This window comes from Sinocyclocheilus anshuiensis, unplaced genomic scaffold (assembly GCF_001515605.1).
Source record: "Sinocyclocheilus anshuiensis isolate Anshui unplaced genomic scaffold, SAMN03320099.WGS_v1.1 scaffold536, whole genome shotgun sequence".
Lineage (NCBI taxonomy): Eukaryota > Metazoa > Chordata > Actinopteri > Cypriniformes > Cyprinidae > Sinocyclocheilus > Sinocyclocheilus anshuiensis.
Genome location: NW_015557179.1, coordinates 457,844 through 484,139, shown reverse-complemented (window position 1 = coordinate 484,139; position 26,296 = coordinate 457,844). Strand labels below are relative to the sequence as shown.

At 39.5% G+C, this 26,296-nt stretch overlaps 2 protein-coding genes across 3 annotated transcripts in view; one reads left to right on the top strand and one right to left on the bottom strand.

Moving 5' to 3' along the window:
- LOC107678536 (sideroflexin-1-like) overlaps positions 1-2,723 on the bottom strand; it is a 6,968-nt gene extending 4,245 nt beyond the window's left edge. For both annotated transcript variants that reach the window (XM_016473824.1, XM_016473825.1), the window contains exons 1-2: positions 2,580-2,723; positions 1,558-1,733 (exon numbers count right to left, since the gene is read on the bottom strand). In XM_016473824.1, the coding sequence (XP_016329310.1) occupies positions 1,558-1,721 (164 nt within the window). In that variant the 5' untranslated portion in view covers positions 1,722-1,733; positions 2,580-2,723. The remainder of the gene's footprint in view (positions 1-1,557; positions 1,734-2,579) is intronic.
- Positions 2,724-4,023: 1,300 nt separating this feature from the next.
- Positions 4,024-25,855, top strand: LOC107678494 (uncharacterized). The gene is made up of 16 exons (XM_016473774.1): positions 4,024-4,054; positions 5,328-6,002; positions 7,016-7,153; positions 7,293-7,467; positions 9,163-9,339; positions 9,471-9,618; positions 10,655-10,715; positions 11,438-11,899; positions 13,423-13,629; positions 17,253-17,428; positions 17,829-17,920; positions 18,047-18,138; positions 18,555-18,626; positions 20,072-20,656; positions 21,952-22,052; positions 25,526-25,855. Exons 2-16 carry the CDS (start codon positions 5,819-5,821, stop codon positions 25,673-25,675), a joined length of 2,820 nt encoding a protein of 939 aa, XP_016329260.1. The 5' UTR covers positions 4,024-4,054; positions 5,328-5,818; the 3' UTR covers positions 25,676-25,855.
- The last annotated feature ends 441 nt before the right edge of the window (positions 25,856-26,296 follow it).

Here is a 26,296-nt window from a genome sequence, read left to right as displayed (position 1 = left end):
TTAGCTTTTGCAATATACTCGATAATGTCATGATGTCTCACGAGTTCAGTATTTGCGCTAAACCTGCGCAGATTTGGCCTGCATGAACCTTCCCCAAGAAATTAATGAGTGAACATAATCTACGAAAAGTAACCCGCCAAAATGGCTAGTGATTTGACAGCGTTACCCGCCACAGCTGATTTTTACCCGCATTTGGCGGGTGTTAATTTCAAACCCTGAATATATGAATTGATATAAAGTGAGTGCATGTGTTTTTAAGTTGAATTTATGGTTTAAATTAATTGAATACATATACAGAATTATTAAAACAGTGACCTGTATTCATCTAGCACTTTAGCGTGCATGTCTACAGGAAGGTGTTTGCAACACTGCTAGGGCTTGTTAACGTGCTAGCTTAGAGGAGTTTTGTGAAAGCTGACTAAAAGTGATCGAGGATGGATAATTTCGACGAACTTGATGAACCTGTGATATCTTCTTCAGGGCGAAAAATAAAAATAAAAACTGAAACGTTTTCACGGAACCTTGCAAAAGCAGCGCCTTACAATGGTGAGGGAAAAGCTCTGTGTATTGCGTGCAATCACATCCATACGGTTTATGATCACAACAACAACAACGTTTGTCAACGTTGTCTGAGGAGATTACAAAGATTAAACGTTTTTTTAAACTCTAAAACATGAAATGTGGAGTTATCTGCTTTTTATTGTTACCAAATTCTGATTTAGCATGTCTAATTATCTGAAAGCATAAAAACAAGTTTCAGTTATTCTTACAATAGCCTTATGATTTTTGGCTCAGAAATTCTGTGTTGTGTATTTACATTTTTTTAAGGCTAAAAACATTCATTTAATTTAATATTACAATTAAAACATTGAAGAAATATTGTATTATTCCTTAAAAATAAGGTTTTAATAATTTTAGTAGTAGTAGTCGCAGCCTATTACGTACATTCTACTGAACAATAGTAATATATTTCTGCCAATGCCTTCAAGTTAAACCGAACTTTTATTTTTGGAGATGTTGTTCATGTATTTATGTCCTCATTTAGTGAGACGGCAGACGCTAAAATCACCGCAAGCGTCAAGCGCGCTTCAGTACGAGTGGTAAACAAAACCACACCTCTGCGCCATTCATAGACACAGAGACACGCAGAATTCATATTTAAATATGAATCGTTTTGCTCTATGATAAAAAATACTCTCATACCACAGTTCAAAAGTTTGCTAGTTGTTCATTATATAAAAGACTCTGAACAGATTTCCATTTCACCATAGCTTCTCTTTCAACACCGTGAAATCTTGCTGCTAATCTTGCAAACATGAGGCTGCACAGATGTGACTAGCAGGGCCTAGTTTCAAACAACATATCCATGCCACAGTGTTTTAAGACTCGAGTCAGTTTAGAAAGGAAAACAAACATTCTACATTTTGCACTCTAAAACCTTTTCCAGTAATGCTGTGATTGGTATGGCTACAGTTTCTATATTATATTAAAAGTACAGGATTTCACCCCTAAAGTTCACAGATACAGCATTAAAAACAGGCCAGAGAGATCACAGACCTGTAGTTCTCCACAGTAACTCTGGCATCCTCTAAAACCTCACTGGACAGCAGCACGTTTCTGGGGTCTGTCACCATGAAGAAGTGCTGAGCTCGGCCCATAAACGTGCCCTGGTCCCATCGTGGTTCTTTAATGTTGATATTCAGAGGCAAATCTCCAGACATCCTATTCGATTTCTGTGAAGATCATAAATAAGTCTGGGTTATAGCGAGACTGAGAAACATAAGATGGTTTAGTAGCTGTTCAAACCTGATTTGTGGGAACAAGGTAATCGGTAGACTTAAAAACAAATCATCTCTCAGAACATCTCTGTCATGAAGAATGTTGAACTGCAGCTATGCCAACATAGCTGTAGGTGACAGTTGAAATGGTTTCAAAGGTGAAAGTAAAACTAAGAAAATTAATGGCTGGGATCATTAAAAGTAACAGCTCTTAAACCATATTTACTAATAAAAAGGACGGACCCTCTTTCTTTATGTTCATGCATATTAATTCGCTTATTGCCATGCACGCCTGTAAACAATAATGCCTGACAGATGAACATGTGAGATTAGCAATGCATATCAAAAGAGGAAGGACTAGCCGGACACTGAGGCTGTTGTACTTGCACAGCTGTTTACTGCAGACAGTATGTAACTGAACTGTTTATTAACAAAATAAAATGGTTTATTTACCATGGCGAGCGATATAAACCGCATATTTACTGCTATTTTAGCTAATGCTAACTGCTCTGCTGGTGGGATGTAAACTGACAAGGACATGCAAAATACCGACATTTCTATGACATGAATTTAATTTCATTTGACCGAAGCTGTCACCTTGTTAAGCTGAGTTGTATGTGCTATTTTCACTTATAAAGTATGCAATTTAATTACAAGCAAACTCAAATCCCCTTCAACGGGCTAAAATACCGTTAGCTAGCTTCAACGTAATCTCACATACATGAACACAACAACCATATCAAAACAGACAAACGTGCATTTTTGTTTGAAGAGTCATTCAGTAAAATATCTGACACAGACCTTGCTAAAACACCACTGATAACGTTAGCGTTCAGGTACACCTTGAAGCAGATGACCTCAGTGCTGACTGCTTTCCTCTGCGTGATGACAGGATTGAACGCACTTCCGGTCTTGCTTTGAAAATCTGCGTGAAGATGGTTGAAATGCTGAACGGGCACTTTTTGTGTGAAAAGGCGGCGTTTAGAGTACATAGATCTACAGTTGTCTCATGAGACTGGGCGTGGACGAGAGCTGCGCTGTGATTGGTGGTTGGTTCTGAAGGCGTGGCCTGGATGAGAGCTGCATTATGATTGGCTATTTGATTCGTGATTCTCCTCAGATAGGTCATTAGTAGCGCCAGCCGCCAAAGAAGTTATAGTGACTTCTATACTATACTCTTTGGTAGCGCTTACCTCCACAGGCGCTGAGTTGCGCTAATGGGGATTTTTAGCTTTTTGAAAAAGTATTAAAGGTGTTCTAAGCCGATATCAGCAATTTTGCAAAACTTCAGCCAGATATCCACCGATTTACTGTAGCCTAAACTTGCTCCAAAATCCCGCCCTCCAGAAAATGAGTGACTGGCAAAGAACGTTTCTGATGGGCTAAACAAGTGCGGGCCGCTCTGCTAACTCTCTTTTTAAATATATTTACAAAACATATGATTACCACAGACAGGTTTAATCTGTGAAAAACACCCATTTCACCTATTTCAGTCATATGGTATCAAATATGTAGGCCTACCTATAGTATCAAAATAAACGCTTACATGCAGCACTTTTGGCCTTTGTAGATGAGCCAAATTAAATATCAAGCTGCAGTTTGGGATGTTACAAACGAAAACGATTGTTGGTCTTGTTTGCATTACTAATAAATGAATATGAATATGGTGAAAAAGATGTCTAAAGCAGAAATTTACATGTACGATAGATACATTATAGGTTGTTAATTATAAATTTTCAGTGGCGAATTCGGTTTACACTGCAATACAATTTTAGTACACTCAAAAACCAAATTCACAGAAAAGAAATGTCGTTGAATGACCACTACATGGCAGTATAGTGTTATGAAAGATGTTCCGATCTCCTTGACGCTCCAAAGGGGATCAATTGAAGACGAATTCACATTCACCATTTGATCAAAATAAATTCTCAAACACTTCTAATTGCAACCATTTAATCCTGATAGATAATTTAACCACAAATGAGAAGAGAAGCTTGTTGAAATGCGCTTCATTTAGTGTTTGATGGCAACGGGCGCTTACCTGCAGACCAACGTGAGACTTAATTGGATCTGTACTTGTTCCACAAGACCACTTGTTCATATAATACTCTTATGCTATGAGTGACGATTGTCAACCACTGGACCAAATGAGTTTGTGCAGTGTGTCCTTCTGAGCTGCTCCACATAATCCAATCACATGCATTGAGAGGCGGGCTTAAAGGAGGCTAATATTGTCTTTGCCTCAGGTGAGGTCATGGGGCACAACATGGAGACAGGTAAAGGCATTTCACTTCATCGAACTTTGTTTTTCTTGCATTTATGCATCACATTAACAGCAGCCTAAGTGGGTTAAGTAAATAAGGTAAATTAGCTTTTATTTAGGATGAATCTTGCTGGTAATGCAAGTAATTTCCTACTAACTTGTTGACTGCATCTGTGCCATGAGAATGTCTCATAGAGGATGATCTTTGTATAGTTTTAAGATCTTCTCACCCTGATTAATTTAAACTAGGCAATTTATTCTGGAGAAGTGAGACAATACTTCATCTCTGAGAATGTTGTCTTGTTATATTGTTCATTGAAGTGTTTCAATGCGCTTTATGCAAACTGTTGCTTGAGCGCTGTCCGAGGTGCTGATGATGTTTAGACTAACGAAATGACAACGCCAGTTTCTTTCCTTGACTATAGAATGCCTGACCGAAAACCCTTGACGAACACATAAGGGGTCAAGATGACGCGCATTGGATTCAGTGGATTTTTTATTAAAGAAAATGGATCCTGTTTCTATCCTTACTTTAAGGGTAAAGGAATAATGTAAGAATTTGATTATATACGTTTCGTTTTTTATAGTTGTATTGGTGTGTTTACAAATACAGTAAAAAAAAATAAAAATAAATAAATAAAATGTATATTGGTAACTATAACCTATCTGTTTACATGAGAAATTTCGATGTGCTGGCAATTTTATCAGATTATGTAACTATGATTCTGGTAGACAGAACCGGCAGATCTCGTTCAAAAGTCTGCACTTTCTGTCCATTTGAGGGAGATTTTGTACTGCTCTCTTCTGATGGAAAGAGATTTTCATACTGGTCACCTGGACACACCTATTGACTCTTTATTATCGCAATTAAAAAAAAATGGTACTGGTATTGGTAACACATGAAAGATGCTCTATGTGATGGAACACACTTTTAGTCATATGGAAATGCCTTTTCAAAACAAAATGTGAAAGTGAAAATAAAAGTAATTAATGTAATTCTCTTGATTAATCCATTAAGAAAAAGTTTCAGTTTTTTTTTTTCTGAACCAATAATCAAATATATGAAAATGACAGGCAACATCCTTTATGCATTCAAAAGTTTAAAAAGTAAATTTTTACACATTAGTGTTTCACATTGGCTCAGTATCTCTTGCTGTGGAAACAGTGCAAACCTTAGCTTTCCAGAAAGCAATAATTGCTGATATCACTTTACCTCCCATGGGAAATTAGTCATTGCGCGTCTGGGTTCTCACAGATCTTTTTCTGTCGTCTTGGTTCACTGGCAGGTAAAGGTGAGACATTGAGGCCTGGGAGAACCAATGACTGACTTCTGCCAAGCAAAGCTCCACTGGCAGTGAGGAGGGACTCCAGCCCAATGATCCATTCCCAGCAGACTTTCAACTCAACAAAAAGACCTGAGCCACTATTATACATAATCTGTTTTTGTGAGACTCTCTTCCGAACAATGCACATAAGGATACACATTGCTCTGCCACTTCTTGGATAATAGAATTTATTTATCAGCTGATTCATGAAATGATTATATTATGTCAGAGTCCTTTGGATCGATTTACTCTGTGAAGACAAGTCACAATATGGCTTGTAATCTAAAGTGAACAATGCTGGATCCATAGCGGCTTTTTCCTGCTCCACTGCAGCACTGTAATCCTCGTGACTGGTTTTGACCCACTGGACCTCTAGTTTTCCCACTCCACCCTCCTTCCCTTTAGAAGCTCAGGCCCTGAATGAGGGTTAGAGGGGAGGTCGGCACTTTGCCATGGCTCATTCGTCTGACACGGCACGCAAAGACATGACGAATGGGGCTCATCCCAGTGCCCAGCCAGGGCCCTCGGGCACTTCTACTCTACCACGCTACCTGCACAGGAAGCAGCAGCGCCAGAGAGGAGTGAGATCTTCCTCTCCTATGGGCAGGGTCATCCTCATCAATGCACCTGTCGATGGTGAGTCTTCTACAATAGTTTGCACCTTGACATGATCTAGATGCAGGTAACCAACATATTCTCATGGCAATTCATTGCTATTTTATGTTTTGGCGAATTGGTGGCGAATATGTATAATTTTGTACTCTCTCATTTTGTACATTTTTGTACAATCTGCCTATGCCACTTTAGGTTTAGGGGTGGACATGAAGGCTTAGTTTTTTTTTTTTGTTGTTGTTTTTTTTTTTAATTATATGTTTTTGTAAATTTAAATGCATGCATTTAGCAGGCACTTTTATCCAAAGAGTCATACAAAAGAGGAACAAAGCAATTTGTCAAATAATTAAATTATATAAATTCACACAAGTTCGCCAAAAAAAAAAAAAAATTTATGAGATCGGGCTGAGGTAATAGTTTCTAAAGTATATTTATTCCATTTAAGGATTAAAATATAATGGTACTGTATTGGTTATTGGATAATATTTGACTTAAAAAATTTAAGTAGTATCAGTTGATATTGGATATTTTAAAATGCTTAACTTTAGTTCTTAGTGTTTTATTTATTTCTTAGATTAAAAAAAACATAGTTATAAACTATATAGTATCTGTTATCGGCCATAGCATGAAAATTATCTGCTTAACTATATCAACCAGATCCATATCTATAAATTGTGATATCATGCTTCCCTAGGACAATAACAGTACAGTGTCATCAAACAATGAAATGACACAAACAGGATCCTGTGATGCTTTTTAAACAAAACTGAAGGGGTTGCTGAATGCCATACAATTGTTGGCTGACATCCCTTTAAAAACACCCCCCAAAAAATTGAATGTTTAGTTTTTTAAACAAATTCTTACATAAGAACATATTATGATATGATATTATTTATATTATATTATATTAATTGAAAAAAAAAACTGTTGCTAATTAGCAAAAACATTGACAGAATCCATTAATAAACTTGTGCTTTGTATGAAGAATTTATTTTCAGAGGAACTTTCCATTTGTGTTTGATTTTGGTGCACCATAGGTGGGGATGACAGTGAAGACATCCACACAATTACTGTGGACAAAAGTGAGGATGGCAGGCTGGGCTTCAGTGTGCGGGGAGGCTCTGAACATGGCCTGGGAATCTTTGTCAGCAAGGTGGAGGATGACAGCTCTGCAGGTACAACTGATGAGGTCACAGGACTGGGATTTGCATTTGAGATTTAAGATTTATTACATCTTACAACAAGGTATGTATGTATAAGCTATTGGTGAGTTTCAAGTGAATGTGAATGTGGTTTCATCATTCCACACTACAGAGTTGGCAGGCCTGTGTGTTGGGGATAAGCTGGTCGAGGTGAATGGCATAAGTCTGGAGAGCATCACCATGAGCAGTGCAGTAAAAGTCCTGACAGGAAACAATCGTCTGCGCATGGTAGTAAGACGTGTGGGGAAGGTGCCTGGTATCCGCTATTCAAAAGAGAAGACTACATGGTAAGTGGGTAAAGATTTTATGTGCTCACTTGAACTTGATTTACTATTTTGTTGGTTTTTATATCAGGCTAAGCACATTCTATCAGGCTGAACATCATTTATAATATTATTTCTGCACCACTGTCCACATTTATTTGAAGACACTGATATTGGCTAAGCTTTTTTCTTTACTGTTGTTTGTTTTCAAACTTTTTTATTAACAGAAACTGTCCATCTCCATGAAGTGTTGATATATTAAATTAATTAATCACAATCTGATTCTGTATGTTTTTCAATAAAAACAAAACTTATTAAAGGGTAAAATACATCTGTTCTCAGTTTACATATATATATTTTTCCAGGTTTTTGCATTTTTTAAAAACTTTAAATTATTGAGAATTTTAAGTCATCCTGTGGAAGTTTGCTGAAGATCCCTGGTTACAATAATTACAAAAAATGACCGTTTTATTGTGTATCTCATATCTCATGAGATATTGTGTATCTGCATATAAAAGTTTTAAAAAATCAATTATTTTTATTTTCATAGCTATACAAATAAGTAATTAAAAGCATCAACATGACCTTTAGTAGTCTGCAACGGCAAGAAAAGTAGCTGTTTGTATGGTAGCTTGACCTGTCTCCCACAAGCCTGCCTTCCGGAGGTTGTCCAGATACCCTTTGACAACTCATGACAGAAAAGTGTGTTTTGTCCTTGAACATTTAGAGGTTCTTTTGGTGTTGAAATGCTGTTTTTAGGCATTTATTTGTTGCAGATTTGCTGAATGATGACTGACTGAACTGAGAAGATAAGCAGAGCGTAGTGATGGGCTCTTTCCCCCCTGCCTTGACTAATGGGGGTGGAAACCCTGTGACTCTTGGCCTTTTCTTGTTATCTTTTCCGTCAGCTTCTGTTTCAGCATACAGCAGTGGTAGAGTTACTTCAGTGGTCTTCTCAGCCATTTCATTAACTGATAGTAGAGTGAGCAAGTTTATTATAGAAGCATATGTGTGTCCTGAAAGTTTGTGTGTGCTTGTGTATAACACTGGATTTTTACTTAAAGGTGAAGTGTGTAATTATTTATATTAAAATATTTTCTCCTATCGTAACTTAATATGGAGAGACAATTATAAACCATTTGTAGGTTGAAGTGGAAACACTGTTTTTCTGTGTCATATTCAACATGTTTTTTTTTTATCATGTTTGAGTTAGGGGGCTGGTTATCTGTTTGTCTGACCAATGAAAGATTGGGACAGTTCCGTTTGGCCATGCTGTAGTGCAGAAATTAGTTTGGGGTTGGTAAGATTTTAAAATGTTTTTGAAAGAAGTCTCTTATGCTCACTAAGGTCATTTGTAATTTAAATGTAATTTATTCATGTGATAGCAAAGCTGAATTTTCAGCATCATTACTCCAGTCTTCAGTGTCACATGATCCTGCAGAAATCATTCTAATATGCTGATTTGCTGCTCAGGAAACAATTCTTTTTATCATCAATGTTGAAAACAGTTGTGGTGCTTAATGTTTTAATGGAAACCATGATGTTTTTATCAGGATTCTTTGGTGAATAGAAAGTTAAAGAACAGCATTTATATGAAATATAATTTTTTTGTAACAATTTAAAAGTCTATACTGTCACTTTTAAACAATTTAATGCATTCTCACTAAATAAAATAATTAATTGCTTGTAAAAATATACAAATATATGTAACAAATGCAGGGTAGATCTGATCCACCGAAGGATGGTAGTGGAAGAAAGTGGTCGCACACCTTCAGAGGCCAGCTCAGATGGAGCCCTGCGCAGAATAGTGCACCTTTACACAACCTCAGATGACTACTGCCTGGGCTTCAACATCCGCGGTGGCAAAGAGTTTGGCCTGGGCATCTACGTCTCAAAGTAAGACATAATGACCGGGGATTTGAGGGATACATTTCCATGTCTGACAACTTTATAACAACTGTTGCTTAGATGCTATGATCAATTGTTGAACTTTATTAATGTGATGATTTGTTTAATTTTGTGATAAGGCTGGACCCTGGTGGCCTGGCAGAGCAAAATGGAATTAAAATGGGGGATCAGATTCTGGCAGCCAATGGAGTGAGTTTTGAGGACATCACACACAGCAATGCAGTAGAAGTGCTAAAGAGTCACACTCACGTGATGCTGACTATCAAGGTGAGAATAACCAAAACATTAGCAATAGACCTGATATTTGACACACACACCCCCCCATCCCCACCCCCACACACAGTTTTACAAATAATTAGTAAGGAATGTCCATTTTTAATGACAAAATTACAAATATTTACATCGGTGTGTACATCTTAGTTTATCAGGAAGGAAATTTTTAGTTTTTAGTTTAGCAAGACAAATGATTTCCAAAGTCTTTTTTTCATATTAATTGCCACCACAGCATGTTAAACAACACAGCCTCTTATTGCGTCTGGGAGTGAGAAAGCATAGCAAAGCAGACAGATGGCATTTAGCCGTCACATTCCTGGTTGCTCGCTTTACTCAGGCAGAGCTCAGGTTCCACCTGTGAAAAACAGCCAGGGGGTGTGCATTATTCACCAGGCCTTGGGGATCAAGTTATAATCAGCAGAAAGCCTCGTTTTATGGCCTTTTCTCATTGCCCCCATGGCAAGGCTCTATCGAACCTGCAGTGGTGCTATAAGTATATAGGGCTGCTAAATGCCTGCTTTGTTAGCTATTGATGCCACTTTGTGGTGGTAAGTATAAGCTCTGCTGGTGATAAGTGAAGTGACAATGTGAGAAAATGTCAGACAAGGATCAAAGCATAAGGAGAAAGGGATGTTTTCTGTGCTGCAGTCTGTTCGAATCCAGCTCCTGAATGACGTCACTGTCGTAACAAGTGACTTACTTTCCTGCAAGGCAGATCAGGCTACCTCCTACCATCATCTTAATGATGTTCAAGCTTAATTATGTTTTGTGTTCATGGAGTAACAAACTTAACTGTGACTTAATGAGAGCCCATAGTGAGCTCAGTGTACACCTGGGGCATCAGAAATGAGGTTATATCCTCCTGACTTGACTGGTGGAAAATGCTGTTTGAAGTAATTTTTAGGCTGTTTAGACTTAATTTGCACAATTAATTATTTCTAACACAGGACTTTGAACTTGCATGCAATGTAATTAAGGCTGTGGCTCCTTTTCTCACTGCAATTATGTCTTGTGTAATATCCTGTCCTAGGAGGCTGGCCGATATCCTGCTTACAAGGAGATGGTGGCGGAGTACAGCTGGCTTAATAAATGTATGTAAACGATACCTGCAAAGTGCAAACCTCACTATTTAACATCTTATCTGTTCATGGATAGGTTGTTTGCTTGATGCGACCCACTCATTTGCACTTATATCTTATAGAAACGCAATTTTCATAATTAAATTGATGGTGTGGACTGGGACGGTCCATCTCCAGATTAAAACGGAATGCCAACCGGCCACATGTCAAGCCAGATTTTTTCATTGCTCTCTGATTCTCTGTTTTCCATTTAATATGGATGGCAGTGTCTGAAAATAGCCACAGATTAGATCTTAATGTTCACATTCAGATAAGTCGTCCGGGAGTGTGCATGTTTGTAACATCATGGTGATTCAGGAGTATTTAGGTTGCAGGACAGAAGCTCATGTATTTCTGCTCCATATTTAACACTAGTGACATTGATATATTGTTCATTCAGATGTAAAAGTACATCAGGACTTTCTTTAATATTTATGAGGCTTTTGGATGCCATGTCTGTTGCTTTATTTGTTATGCTTTTTTTTTTTCGCAAATTGCAGATGTTATTCAAAAAAGCTATTTCTATCTATTTAATGCATAAAAAAATAATTTTATTTGTATAAATGAATGTATTTAGGTGGACCCAGATAGATAGATAGATAGATAGATAATATATAATCTATAGGCAAATAAATAAATCATATTTTGGTCTTGAGTAAATATATGAAATGAAAGTCTCTATTTTTCCCCCTTAGTGGCTAATGGAGGCCAGCCCTCTTCCTCCCAGGGTTCAGACTCCTACTCCTCCACTTCCTCTCTCTCCTCTGGGACGCCGGTCAGCTCTCTCAGTGGCCTCTCGCAGGTCATGTTCCCTCCTATATTTGGCTCAGAGATGGTGGATGTCTGTATCTCCACTGAGGACCGCTCATGTCGGCCCAGCTCTGAAAGGATAGAGACCGCCATGCAGACTGACCCGCTGGAGCCTGACACCACATCAAAATCTAGTAGGGTCATAAACACAGAAACCAGCCGAACGGTTGGTGAAACTGTCCTGTTAAAAGACACAGTGATCCGCAGTGGGACTGCCAAATCTCGGACAAGGACCTTCTCTGCTGGGGATAAAGAGACTCTGGACTCCCCTAAAACGGCAGTCCTGATGGCTCTCAGCAAGCCTCGGAAACCCATCCGCCGATCCCAGAGTCACATCACTGTGTCAGGTACAGTAAGGCTGTTTGAAGAGATAAAAAACAGTCTGTCAAAAGGCTGTGAATAAAAATGAGGTGAGCTGCACAAGGCCGTCCTCTGTTTGTGTCACTGATGTAACTCATAACTCAGTTGTAGTGCCGGGGCCCAAGGTCACAACCAGATCAGTGATGAGGATCTTGGGTTATTTGATACACACACCATGCTGTGGAAGCTCCGCTCAGAATAGAACATGTGTTGTCGAAAACCAGCAATTGACCTTTAGAGTCACACTGCTACATCTGTTTGTCAAATATATAGCCGTGTGCTGCCATTGCATCTCTGCATTTAAATTAACTTGGTTGAATGCATAATACATCAGCATTACTGCATGGGATCTTCCCGTGAAAGATTAACGGTTCAGACTGGAGAATCTGATGCCTTGCGAAATGTATGCTCAAAATCCACACAGCAAAGTGTATATCATCCTGTTTTATTTGCCAGGCTTAATACCTCACACTGTGGAGATAAATGACCGGAGGGTTTGTGGCCTTTAACAAATACATTCAATCACAACTTAACATAACAAGCTCTTCTTGGGTGAATCTCACGGAAACATGTCCAGGTCGTATTTCACCCCAAATCAAAAATAGAAAAATAATAACATGCAGAAGAAAAAATAGATATAATGGCCACAAATTAAGAATTTGTTCCCACAACTTATTAATTCTTTACCAAGTTGTATTAAGTTGTTCTCTCATGGTAGTTAAATCATGGTCATGTTGAACTATTTGTTCTCTTGTTTTAATTTAGTTAAATTGTCGATAGAAGAACACAATTTAAGAAGAACCAATTAATAAACTGTTGAAACAAATTGGCCACAATATCTAGATTTTTTTGCCAGAATGTCATCCGTGGGACTCTGTACATTTCCCTCAATTGTCGTTAATGTATGCTGATGTTTTTATTAAATTTTTTTTTTACTTGTTTGTTTCCTCATAAAATTTTACAGAAATAATAATGACATTTAAAAATGTAATGAATAAAAAATAAAAGGCAATAGAACATTCACATTATAGCAATTGCAATATGGTCCTAAAAGTAGGTGATATCATTATATATATATATATAGTGAAAAATGACTCCATTATGTCCATTTGTGACATTGACTTGTGACATGACTTTGTGAGAATTCAGAGTAGCTGTTTTTTATTTTTATTTTATTTCGCAAATAGCTGTTGTTATCCAAAAAAGCTATTTCTATCTGATTTTTTTAACCAAAAAGTGCTTTCGACCTGCAGTGACCTGGGGTTAAATGTCTTTCTCGAAGACACAGTAGTGATGAAACAGGATTGTGATCTCAGGAACTCTCCAGTTTCTGGGTCTCCATTGCTCAGGGCTTAACTTGCAACCTTTGCCACCTATAATACATTAATTTTATCACTTGAGCATGTTTAAGTTTTATTTATGGACATTTATTTATTCAGTATATAATTTAACTCAAACTTCTTTGCCTGGAGGTCACTCTTTGACATGTTTATGCTTGAATGTTGAGCAGAGGACAAGCAGAAGAAAAAGAAGCATCAAAAGGACAAGGTAGAGATGGAGGGAAACACCCTGCAGCGCTCCAAAACCTTTGTCAGCTTGCTCTTTAAAAGCGGACGCAGGAGGGAAAGGTCATCCTCCAGAGACAGGAAGGACAAAGGGACAGGGGACGGACACAGAGGAAGATCCAAATCCCCGAAACATTTAGATAACAAACCGGGTGAGTCCACATATGGTTTAACAGACTTTGATGAGGATCACTTTCTGTAGATACCAGGGAGTAGCTGAGGAAGATATTTGCATTTGAAAAGCCAGAAAGCAGCATAATGAGTTTTTAAAGAGGCTAAATCAGAGAGCTGCTTTGCTGTACACTGTTCCGCAGTAATTCCCTTGGAGTGGCCTTGAGTCCATCCCCTGTGGTTTTTCTCAACTAATGATGAATTGCGTAGCTGCCTTCTATACAGTGCCTACTGCAGCAAAACACAGAGTCAGAAACTTAGAAACGCATTGAAAACTCCAAGCTAATCACAGCTTGTCAGCCAGTCAGATTTGCCTTTTTGTTTTTTTGTAACATTTTAACCTTGTAACATTACAATTTATTGTACATATTTGCAATAAGTTCACTCTTAAAAATGGGGTTTTCACAGTGATGCCCTAGAACAGTGTCCAAACCTGTGCCTGGAGGGCCACTGTCCTGCAGAGTTTAGCTTCAAGCCTAACTAAACACATCTGAACCAGCTAATCAAGGGCTGAATCCAAAATTGCCCCCTATACCCTTGTTCACTATTCCCTACATTAGGTCACTAATACAGTTCACTTGAAGGAGTAAATGAAAACAAGTCAGTTAATTTGGGCAACGAGTTCACCGGGAGGACTGCTGCTTTTGTATAGTTTGTGCTTGTTGTTTAATACTCATTTGAAACTGGCAAATTGGCAGCTAAAGATAGCAAAAATTATTCCATTATTTAAGAAGTGAAGCAGACAGGATCCAGGAAATTATCCACCAGTTTCTATATTGAGTGTTGTTTCTAAAATAATAGAAAAAGTGGTGTTCAAGCAGATTTATGAGTATTTAAGTAAAAAATCAATGAATTTATGATTTCAGTCAGGTTTTAGAAAGTCTTATTCAACTGACACTTGCTTATTATATTTGACAGATTTTATTAGGAAAGAGACTGATAGAGGAAATGTGGTATATTTCTGCTGGATCTGCAGAAAGCTTTTGATACTGTTAAACATTCAATATTATTAGACAAAGTAAGTGCTCTGGGTTTTTCATGTACAGTAAAATCTTGGTTGGCTTCTTATCTAACAGGGAGAGTGCTGAAGGTAGACGTGGGAGGGATATGTTCTGAGGGTAAAATTGTGAATAATGGGGTTCCGCAGGGCAACGTACTTGGTCCACTATTGTTTTTATTATATATAAATGATATTCAGGCTGCATGTGAGGGAAATATGTTTTTATATGCTGATGCTGCTGCTCTTTTAGTCGCAGATATGGAGACTGAACGAATTCAGGAGAAATTATGTGAGGAGCTTGTTAAGGTGAAGGAATGACTGACTGAAAATAAGCTTTTATTATATCTAGGTCAATCAGAATCCATTCTCTTTGGGTCAAATTATAATTTGCTTATGTAACGGAGGCCAGCGGTAGGTGCTGTGCAGGTAAACCTCACTCCCCTGATCTCAAGAGACGCACTAGCGACTGACGTTAGTGGCTGCAGTCTTTAGCCTCCTTGTTAGTGCGTCCGCCTCCCATGCTGGAGACCCAGGTTCGAGGCCCACTCGGAGCGAGAACGAGGTGTGGCGGTGAGGACCCGGGAGAGAGGGATTACATTGGTGCCGTGACCCGGATGGGAGTGAGGTTTAGCGGGGTGAGTGTAACGGAGGCCAGCGGTAGGTGCTGTGCAGGTAAACCTCACTCCCCTGATCTCAAGAGACACACTAGCGACTGACACTAGTGACTGCAGTCTTTAGACGCACTAGCGACTGACGCTAGTGGCTGCAGTCTTTAGCCTCCTTGTTAGTGCGTCCGCCTCCCATGCTGGAGACCCAGGTTCGAGGCCCACTCGGAGCGAGAACGAGGTGTGGCGGTGAGGACCCGGGAGAGAGGGATTACATTGGTGCCGTGACCCGGATGGGAGTGAGGTTTAGCGGGGTGAGTGTAACGGAGGCCAGCGGTAGGTGCTGTGCAGGTAAACCGGGATTTGTGATATCACAAATATCGACGAATGGTATGAGACCTGGTTGAGCTGCACTAGAGCAGGTGTAACGGAGGCCAGCAAGTAAGTGCTGTGCAGGTAAACCTCACTCCCCTGATCTCAAGAGACGGACTAGCGACTGACGCTAGGGGCAGCAGTCTTTAGCCTCCTTGTTAGTGTGTCTGCCTCCCATGCCGGAGACCCGGGTTTGAGACCCACTCGGAACAAGAACGAGGTGTGGCGGTGGGGACCCGGGTGAGAGGGGTTACACTTAAGGCAAAGAACTTTAAAAAGTTATTGCTAGAATCAAATACATTGCAAGATATACTAGTTTTTTGTGAACATTTAAAGGGATAGTTCACCCAAAAATGAAAATTCTGTCATATAAGAAAGCAACTCATACAGGTTTGGAACGACATGAGGGTGAGTAAATGATGACAGAATTTTCATTTTTGGGTGAACTATCCCTTTAAGGGTGCTTGCTATAGGACTTGTTCAATGTCATTTTGAGTATGCTTATAACTCTTAGATGATTGATTTATCTAGTATGTGGATGGCAAAATTGCAAAAGTCACAAAACAAACTGTTGAAATTAGTTTTAGGATTACAATGTTTTAGTCATGTGGAAAATAGACACTTTCAGCAGCTTGGATGGTTAACTATTGAAAAAAGATTGGCACTTCTGAATCTAAAAATGGTACATTCAGTGTATTTTAATTCTTATTTTTCCCAGGTTAAATTAAGACATGGTTATTTTACTAGACAGAGCATTATGGATCTTCATTTATGCAGGTTTAAGACTTTGTATGGACAAAGGGCATTTGTGTATTCAGGTGCACAGGAGTGGAATAAGTTGTCTTTGGACAGGGTTTTAGTAAAAGTGTGAAGAAAATGTTTTTAGATAGGCTGTCTTAAATTTGACAGATTTGGATTATTGTACTGTTGTGAACATTGCCTCTGGTGTGTGTTTGAGTGTGAAAATTATATTTATGTTTTGTAATTAGTATGAAATATATGCCAAAAATGCCTGTCGTCACTAAAATTGTTTTCTTAAATCAAGGACCACAATGGAAATATGCCTTCCGGTGAGACGCGACAATTCATTCGCCGCGTGACTCTCACAGTGCATTATGGGTATTCTCTAGCTGTTGAGCATACATCAGTTGTACACTCGTTATTGCTGTGCATTGTGGGATTGAATGAGTGAACTCGATAATGTCCACTAAGGTTTCAGACACCACTAAAAATGCCTGTCCCCTCAAATGTGTGCCCTATTTAAGGGTATAGGGGCAATTTCAAACAGTGAAGGTCTTCAGGCTCACTAGAAACTTTTAGGCAAGCAATTTGGAGCTGGTTGGAGCTAAAATCTGCAGGACGTTGGCCCTCCAGCAACAGGATTGGACACCCCTGCCATAGAAGAAATATTTTTAGTTCCCCAAAGAACCTTACAATGACCTTAAAATGTTTTTTTTCCTGCTGTGAGGAACATTTTAATAATCTAAAGAACCTTTTTCCATAAAAACCTTTTGTGCAATGGAAAGCTTCATTCTTCATTGAACCACAGATGCCAGAACCATAGATCTTTAAATGAGAATTGCTGTCATCAGAGCTTGTAGACTGACTCTAGCACTTGTGTCCTCAGGTAAAGAGCGGGGTCGACCCATAATTAACCTGTTGAGTTCTCCCAGAGAGACTCGTGCTGGAATGAGGGAGCACAGCCCCATCCCCAGCCCAGAGACCATGGCCATGTTGGAGGATATGGCCTGCAAGCTGCTCAGCGCGGATGAGGTGGTGGCTGTCATGAGACACTGTAAAAGGGTGAGTCATCTAAATGTCTGCTGGGTTGGAAAAATGTCTCAATTATGACTTTATACATGTACAAGTTTACAGGTTTTTCAAATGTTTATGTGGATAACTAGAAAAGGCATCTGAATTCTACAGTACACTGTAAAAAATAATTAATCCTAAAAACGTCTTTCAATGTAGGCAATGCTACAGTTATCCTGATAAAGGTCTTGAAGTACTAACAGACCATATTACTTCATTACTTCAAAATTGTGTAGTACTTTATTGACAGTTTGTGAGCCCTAACTTGCAAGAGTGTTTCGTGCTTTAGACAAATTTGGTGAGATTTAGACTGTCTAATCCCTGTGCTGGTGACTAGTTCACATTATCAGGACTAAATCGCTGAACTAGGGCATCTCCTCCTGTTCTTTAGTTTCTAGTTGAGCGTGTGGTTGAGGATCTGGTGCGCCCCCTGCTGGCCATCTTGGACAAGCCTGAGAAGCTTCTGCTGCTGAGGGAGGTTAGGTAAGGAGTGTTAAAATGTCAGCCTCTGAAATGCATATATTCATATATCTCCTGCACTACTCATGCAGTCACTTACTTTACTTTGTATGGAATGTTTTAATTTAACATTCACTTTCTTTTATGTAGAATGATCATCCCTCCCACAGATCTGGGCCGTTTTGACAGTATGGTTTTGCCCTTTGAGCTTGAAGCCTATGACATACTAAAAAACCGCTCTGGTAAGAAAACGTTTCACTTGAAACTTAAGCTTTTTAAATTTTCAGTTTTAAAAAAAGTTTAGATACCTACTCATTTTGTATTATGAATGTTTTCCATAAATTAGAGTAATAATACAACTCAAATAGAAGCATGGGAATTATATAGTGACCAAACAAACCAAACAAACAAACAAAACAATACTTTAGCTGAGCTTCTGTCAAACAGCATCCTGGGATGATTTTAATAGCATTTAACAAATTCATATATATGTTGAGCACTTGATTCTTTTCCTTGATATAAATCGTCCAAAAAAAAAAAAAAAAAAAAATATAAAACTGTAGTTTTGTAAAGAAATTCATAAGAAAAATCTGGATTTTAATCTGAATCCAGTGTCATTAATGTGAATTATTTATTAAGTGTTTTTGTGGTTCCCCAGTAAGGTCTCCTGTCCTGCGTTCTCCTCGTCATGGTGGAACACCCCGTCGCCATCTAATAACTCCCATCCCAGGTAACCTCCTTCTGGTGTGAACTGGAATCCTATTTCTTCATTTCTCTTGTTTTTACTCATCCATTTTTCAGTGCTGTGCAATGTCCTTCAGCTGATCCCTGTAGGAAATTATATAACCAGAAGACACAAAATCTCCTCTGAACCAGCCATTTCATATCCTGAAATGAATGTCTGACTGTATACACTACAAATTTCCTGTTGCTGATATTTAATCCACACACACAATCCCTCTCATCTAAAACCCTTGTTACTGTACACTACCATCACTTTTTGATAATAATCCTGTGCAGTTGTAAGCTGCCATTTAGGACACAAATGCATCATTTGCAGGATGGCGAATATGCATCACTGCCAAAAGAAGATAATCTGTCTCTTATTGCCATATAGCCTGCCTGTTTCTTTCTGCTGCTGACACTGCATGACCTCCTAACCTCTAACCTTAGAGTGCACAGTGCCCGCTGTCATTGTCCACAGTGTTGGGCTGCAATGTGCCTCTGACTTTTGAATGGAAGTTGTTTCTGAAATGCAAGAAAGGCGCCTTGCATTGTTTAACCTTCAAGGGTCCACCCACGCAGGTCTGAGGCTTAATGCAGCTCCTTTGTAATGTCCACAGAGGAGTAATTCAAAACTCTCTGTGCTAGAGGCCCCTGAAATCTGAGCGAGATGTGCGTGTATGCAACGCCACACCGTTGCTTACTCAATGGATATGAATGTGTGATTGTCGCTCACATTTCTGGATGAAAGGGAAAGTGTGTGTGAGGTTTCGTAACATCTGCACTGATTTAAGGAGATGTAAATGAATTCAGCTTTTAAACCATTTATAAGTATGTTTGTGGGAGGAGGAACTTGTGTGTGAATGCGATTAAATTCTTTGATTCTGAATTCTCTATAAATTGACATGTGTCTATAGTGGTACTGTGGTGATATCAGATGGCAATGCCTTGTACTGTACCTTGACATCCAGCAGCCCCCCAATTTTTTTTTTAATATTTTAGCCACACTTACAGTTGGTGTAAAAAGGACTTTTCAAACTGGAAATAGTTAACCTGGGGTAGATTTTAACCTCGGGTAAACAGAATCCTATATATTGCCCTGAATGGACTTTTTGGACTATAAAGGTAAGAACAGAACAGGCTCTTAACTCAAATATGAGGCATGTAATTAGATGTCTTTTGCTAATCATCGAACCATAATATTGTAACACCACAATGTTTCACACTGCACAAGTTCGGCACCGTGATGCAGGGATAACAGTGCTAGCCCTGCTCCAGAGAAGGGTTTCATAAAAGGTGGTGCTAACCCCGCAACTAAATTACAAGTGTGTAAAATTCCTTTACCTGGGCTTAAAAGCGGGGTTTAGACTGATGATAATCTGGGGTTAAACTCAGTGTGAAAAGAGTGTGAGAGTGTGTGAGAAATGGTTTTAATATCCTCTTGTATCACAGATTACCGTGGTGGATTCCACCTTCAGCCAGTGCAAGATCTGGAGAGAGAACGGCAGCTCATTGAAGATCTGGAACTGCTGCGTTTGGCGGGTTTACCGACTGGACGACTTCCTCCACCTCGAGCTTTCACACCTCTCTTGGATGTACCAGTGGACACTTACATCACAGACTCGCTTTGTAATCGTTCACTGAGTCCTGCTCGTCCTGGCTGGCCTCACTCAGAGTCTTCTCACGGCACGGAACGCATCGCACGCTCCCCCCAGAGAAGAGACAACGGTTTCCCCAGGACATCACACCATGACTCTTTAACCAGCAGGGGTGATTCTGTCCCAGAGCGAGGGAGATCCCCTTATAGGAATGGACATAGAATAAAAACGGACAAATCCCAGAATGGTAAAGAGGTAAAGTATACTGTAATGAGTGCACACCGCCGGAGTAGGACCCCATTGACCCAGGTGTTTGCGCCCAGCTCAGATCAGGACTGGAAAGAACTAGTGAATGGACACTCAGACAGCCAAGAAACCCCACCAGAGCAAGAGTATGAACTATCCACGGTTTCTGTCTCTAAGACCAAACAGTCCCTTGGTGAGTTACTTGGAGTCACTGAGTCCTGACTTTATGTGGAAATGTTTCTCAAATGACAGACATCCCATTTATCTCTGACTAAAATAACTTGATTATACATTTATGAAATGTTAATACAGCTTGCCTATGCAAAAGTTGCCTCCACAATGCTAGGGTGTTTTGGGTGGTTGCCAGGTTGCACTGCAGTTTTTTAAATCATGTCGCTATGTGGATTATAGGGGGTTCTGGGTTGCTAGGTGGTTTCTTTTTGGCCCAAGTTACCACACTCATATCTCTATTATATTTTGATCCATAGACATGGTTTAGGTCCCTCCCTCATTGTGAGTCATGACATTTTTATCATTCACCAGGGGAAAATGATGTTTGATCACCTAGAAAAGTAATCTCTGCTCAAGTCTGTAATATAAACAGTGCCTGATGAGTTACATTCCAAAGTTTAATACTTAGGGTTAGGGGTTTGTTCAGATCTCTGTTTCTGAGTATAATAGTATGACTAAATCCTATTAATATAGTAGATTTGCAGAGCATGTGGTTCATTCTGGACCCACACTGCCCTACACTCTCAAAAATAAAAAGTTACAAAAGCTGTCACTGGGGTGGTTACCTTTTAAAAGGTATGTGTAAAAGGTATATGTACACTTTCAGTACTAATATGTACCTTTAAGTTACTAATATGCACCCTTTAGAGGTAAATAATGTATAAAAATGTACCCCTTGAAAATGACCTGCCCCAGTGTCAGCTTTTTTTCTGAGAATGTAGTGTACATTGACAGAATAAGAAATAAGAACTTTGTGGGAAAAGACCATACAATCACTGATAGATTGGTATTAAAGGGGTCATATGATGCACAAAATAATTATCTTTAAAAAAGCATCATATGACCCCTTTAAAGAAGAGATTCTCCTTCAGTTCTTCTTCTCTCCTCACCAGAAGATGGCAGTGAATTGCCCAGTGCAAGAAGTAACCCAGCAGTAATAGAGTGCAGTCCCATTCAAGAAGGTCTATAATTGACTGGGAGAAAGCTAAACATTATTATTTCTATTTGTCTTAATGACAGTTGGTCAGCTGGTGGACATCTGCTGACATCTCTAATATGTTTAGTCTGGACTATTTTTATGGCACAATCAAAAGCTCAGTTTTCCACATGCATACAAGTAAACAGCCTACAACAATATAAGAATATAAATAATGTAATGTAACTGGTTATACAGTGTTTGTTTCTTGCATATAGAGAGAGAGAGATGAAGTCATCGTTAACTTGTGGATGGCTAGATGATTCTTATTCTTTTTGCAGGAATAAGCATCTCAGGTGGGATTGAGTCAAAGGTGCAGCCAATGGTGAAGATAGAGAAGATCTTTCCAGGAGGAGCGGCATCTACTAGTGATGTTCTGAAGGTAACTGATCCTCTTCATATAGATTCAGCTACAGCAGGCTAAGCAATGTTGTAGTCTAGACCAGGGGTTTTCAACCCTGTCCTGGAGGACCCCCCAGCCCTACACATTTTTTATGTCTCCCTTATCATACACACCCAATTCAGGTCTTGCAGTCTGTACTAACGGGCTGATGAGTTGAATCAGGTGTTAGATGAGGGAGACATACAAAATGTGCAGCGCTGGGGGTCCTCCAGGACAGGTTTGAAAACCTCTGGTCTAGACAAGCATATTTGAGACAGAGAACAGAATTCTGACTAGGTTGAATCAGACTCAAGGCCAAGACCAGAAGAGAATCAATTTCACGTTTCTGAGTCTATTACAAGACCAAGACACTGAAAATATGGTCGTGGACTCTGACTTGGGAGCATGTGGACGTGTCTTGACCCTCAACTATAACACTGATGCAAAGTATGCACAGGGCACCATATGTCCAGTGACCAACCATAGTTTTGCTTTTTGAATCTGAAATCAAACAAGGCAAAGTGGAATATGTTCTTAAGAGGAGCGTCTACTTGTAACTAAGTGTCACACACAAACTCTTTTAACAGATTTTATACCATTGCTGCAAATAATGTATAAGGATACTGCTGGTAGGATTCATCCTGGCATTATTAGTTGATGAATAGTGTGTTTGACTCCCAATAATTATTAGGAGGGTCTGGTATATGATCAACAGCTGCAGGCCTTTTGATTTCTGTTTTGGTTAAAGCTAGCACTCAGTTATGTTATGTAAGTGCAGAGGCATTTTTATATGCTTAAGTGGCACAACTCATTCATCATTGATGAATTACTTCAGCCAGGCCAGAAAACAATATTTGAGTCTGCTGCTTCTTTTTAAGGAAGCTTTTCGCACATAAGAACACATGCTGTACATCTCTACTGAAAAGACCAGCTTGGTCCAGGCTGGTTTACTCTGGTTAGTTCTAGTTTGGTGATGGTCTTACTGGTAGACCAACACGTTATTTTTTTTGTTCTGATGGACCTGTTAGATCAAGAACGAAGCTGGTTGTCATGCTACCGTGTTATGTGCCACCGTGTCTTGACAATATCCAGGTCTTTGCACCTGTACAAAGTGAGGCTGAATAAGGGCTAAAGGTCACAGCAGGTGAGGGCACAATACCAACAGTACCTCTGTGACCCCGCATAAAAGGTTAAAACCCTGGAATCCCATGTGTGTATGTGTACTTTTGTGTGTGTTTTTCAAGAGAAGCCGCATCCTTGTCGATTACAGCCTATCAGGTAACAGCACTTGCCACACTCAGGAGATCTGGTGTCAGGCTCAAAACCCTTCAGTTGCCAAGAACATCCACTCATCTCTGGCCTCCACCTGGACTTGGTGTGAAAGACTAGTGGGTATTTCCATTCATACCAAAGGCCGACTAATTTACATTCCACTCAATTCACTTGTTGTCTCACCCTGAAGCCGTGAGAGGCTCTTCAGAGCGGCTATCTTCACTGAGCTCTGCAGATTAACAGGCCTGCAGAGGGAAAGTGTGGAGCGCCCCGTTGACATGCTTCCTGTTGTCTAACTGATAACTCTATTATCTGAGCGGCAAGTATGCTCCAGCAGCTTGGAGGTCAGGTTTCTGTCACACATTGTCTGCAGTCACATCCCTCTTATCAAACGTTGTTGACACACATGGCAGACGGAGGTCAGGTGTTGTGTATGTGGTGGGGCTCCATAGAGTCTACTCGTTCGGCTCATGTGTAATTAGTCCAGCACTCTCTTTTCCATTTTACCCCCACCTACAATCCCTGCCGGTACGAGACTCGAACATGCAACCTTTGAGTTGAGTCCGACTCTAACCATTAGGCCACGACTTCCATGCTATTAGTGTGGAAAAGCCACCATGAGTGGTTGCTAGGATGATGCTTGTGGTCGCTGAGATGTTCTGAGTTTTTTTTTTCTATCACATTACTGTGTAGTTGCTAGAGTAATGGTTGATGACAATTCCTAATTGTTTTTTAATTGCATGCAAATAGTTTTATATATCAAAATAAATAAATAAAACAGTTGCAAGGAACTTAAATTTGTGGATTTGGGTTTGAAGGTTCAGAGGGTGAAAAATCTGAAAATATTTGAAAATATGTTTCTATTCAGCTGTAGGAGCACTAAACATTGATTTCTACTCTTCCCTGAGTCATCTTCTTTCTCCTTCTCTCTCTTTCTTCATGCACACAGTGATGTACTCTGCTATCCGCTGATAAATGACTCCACTTGTCCTCTGAAACCATAGAATGCTTTGGTGATTTGTTTTTAGTCAAAAAGGCAGATGGCATACAAAAAAAGACTGATGATGTCCCTGCGGTCTCCTTAATGTAAGTGCTGTTTGAAGGGGATGTCAGCTTAAACAAATCTTAGGCCCCTAAATGACCATTAAGGGACACAAATAAAGTCTGTTGCATTAAGGATAATGTTTTGAAATACTCTTAATAATGCTCTTAAGTAGGTCTTGTGTTCTGCTTTTGGGTTCACTCACTATGACTGGAATAGTCTTAGTGTAAAATTGTTCTTTCTTCTGTCAATTTCAAAAGAAAACTTGTCACCAGCATTCTTCAAAATACCTTCTTTTGTGTTTCACAGAAGAAATTACACTCTTAGCTGAAAATAATAAGCCAAAATAATAAATATTTTCCAGTTTTATTTATGTGAGAATGAAATATAATGTCTCTATAAGAGGACAACAGTGTTTGTTCTGACCTATGAAGAGCATGAAAACAGACCCTGACCGCTAAGGATGGGTGTAGAGAGTTCACTAAACAGGTGCATCCTGGTAAGAGATCGTGACTGAGGAAATGTGCCTACTTTGAACTAAAGTGCGTTTGTGAGCTCAGCTGTACTTTGTACTTTTTTCCTGGCAGGAAAGACATAATTCCAAAAACACACTCCTGCATCTGTGTGAGTGTTTGACTTTTGGGTTATGCACACCTAGAGACTGGTGTACATAATTTGGTCCAGCTCACTCTGATTTGACTGTTTCCCTCTTATATTTAATTTAGCCTAATGCTGTTAGTTTAGTCAGAGATAGGATAATGAGTTTAGATGAGAGCTGGTGGATATGTCGTGTTTTTGACCTGAAAGACCCAAACATCTGTGCTTCTGGTCTGCCAAAGGTTACAATCAGAGAGAAAAACATCAATTTCTGAAGTATAATAAGCTGATGTCATCCACTGGCAGAGCTTTGACACACACAGTCTGAAGCAGGCCAGATGAGATCATTCACAGGTATTAACGAAGGAGAACAAAGGAAACGAGTGGCTTCCTGTGCCTGCAGCATCTGCTTTTTCCTGCCATTCAGACAGCGCATGCGCTGTGCGCAGCGCATCCTCTGCCAGAAATACTCAGGGATGTGTCAGGAAAACAGACATCTGCATTAATGATCAAGTCCTACACCTGAACTTTTCTAGAAATCTCTCTTTGTGTGTGTGTTTAGGCTGGATTCGAGCTGGTGTCGGTAGACGGAGAGTCCCTCCAAGGTGTTACACATCCGCACGCGGTGGATGCCATTCGAAGGGCTTTCAGCAACAAGGCCAAAGACCCCATGGAGTTTATCGTCAAAGTTCCCAAGAACCCGAGAGACTGACTGAAACAGCTTGAAACTCAATGAGTTTTGGTAAAGGCTCCAATATACTTATGGTGAAGTTCTTTTTCATTCTTCACTTGGGTAAAAAGAAGTTTGAAATACCTGAGCAGTGGTGAACTGTTTGTGAACATCATTATGCCGCCCACGCTGCTGAGAACAGAGATTAGATGAATATGTAAATATGTGCTACACACTCTTCTCTCAATAACAAAATAAACATAGAACAAAAATGACAGCGGTAAGAAGTTCGCCCAAAAGTGAAAATCTGCTAAAGATTTACTCTTTTAGCCTTAGATTTACCCTTCAGATTTACCCTCAAGCCATCCAAGATGTAGATGACTTTGTTTCTTCATTGGAACAGATTTGGAGAAATGTAGCATTACATCACTTGCTCACCAATGCATCCTCTACAGTGAATGGGTGCCGTCAGAATGAGAGTCCAAACAGCTGATAAAAACATCACAATAATCCACAAGTAATCCAAATGACTCCTGTCTGGATAGCCTGAGGGTTAGTAAACAGTCGGCAAACTATTCCTATAAGAAAGCATCTGATCATACTGAAGTGGATATGTTTGCACAAGTTTTGCAATTCGGTACTCCAGGCAAGTCACTTATTTAT

Excerpts from the sequence above, each read along its gene's own strand:
- LOC107678494 (XM_016473774.1), top strand. The coding sequence starts at position 5,819 with ATGGCTCATTCGTCTGACACGGCACGCAAAGACATGACGAATGGGGCT. Across the intron at positions 10,716-11,437 it reads GTACAGCTGGCTTAATAAAT|TGGCTAATGGAGGCCAGCCC; the intron begins GTATGTAAACGA and ends TTTCCCCCTTAG. Across the intron at positions 17,921-18,046 it reads CTGCTGCTGAGGGAGGTTAG|AATGATCATCCCTCCCACAG; the intron begins GTAAGGAGTGTT and ends TCTTTTATGTAG.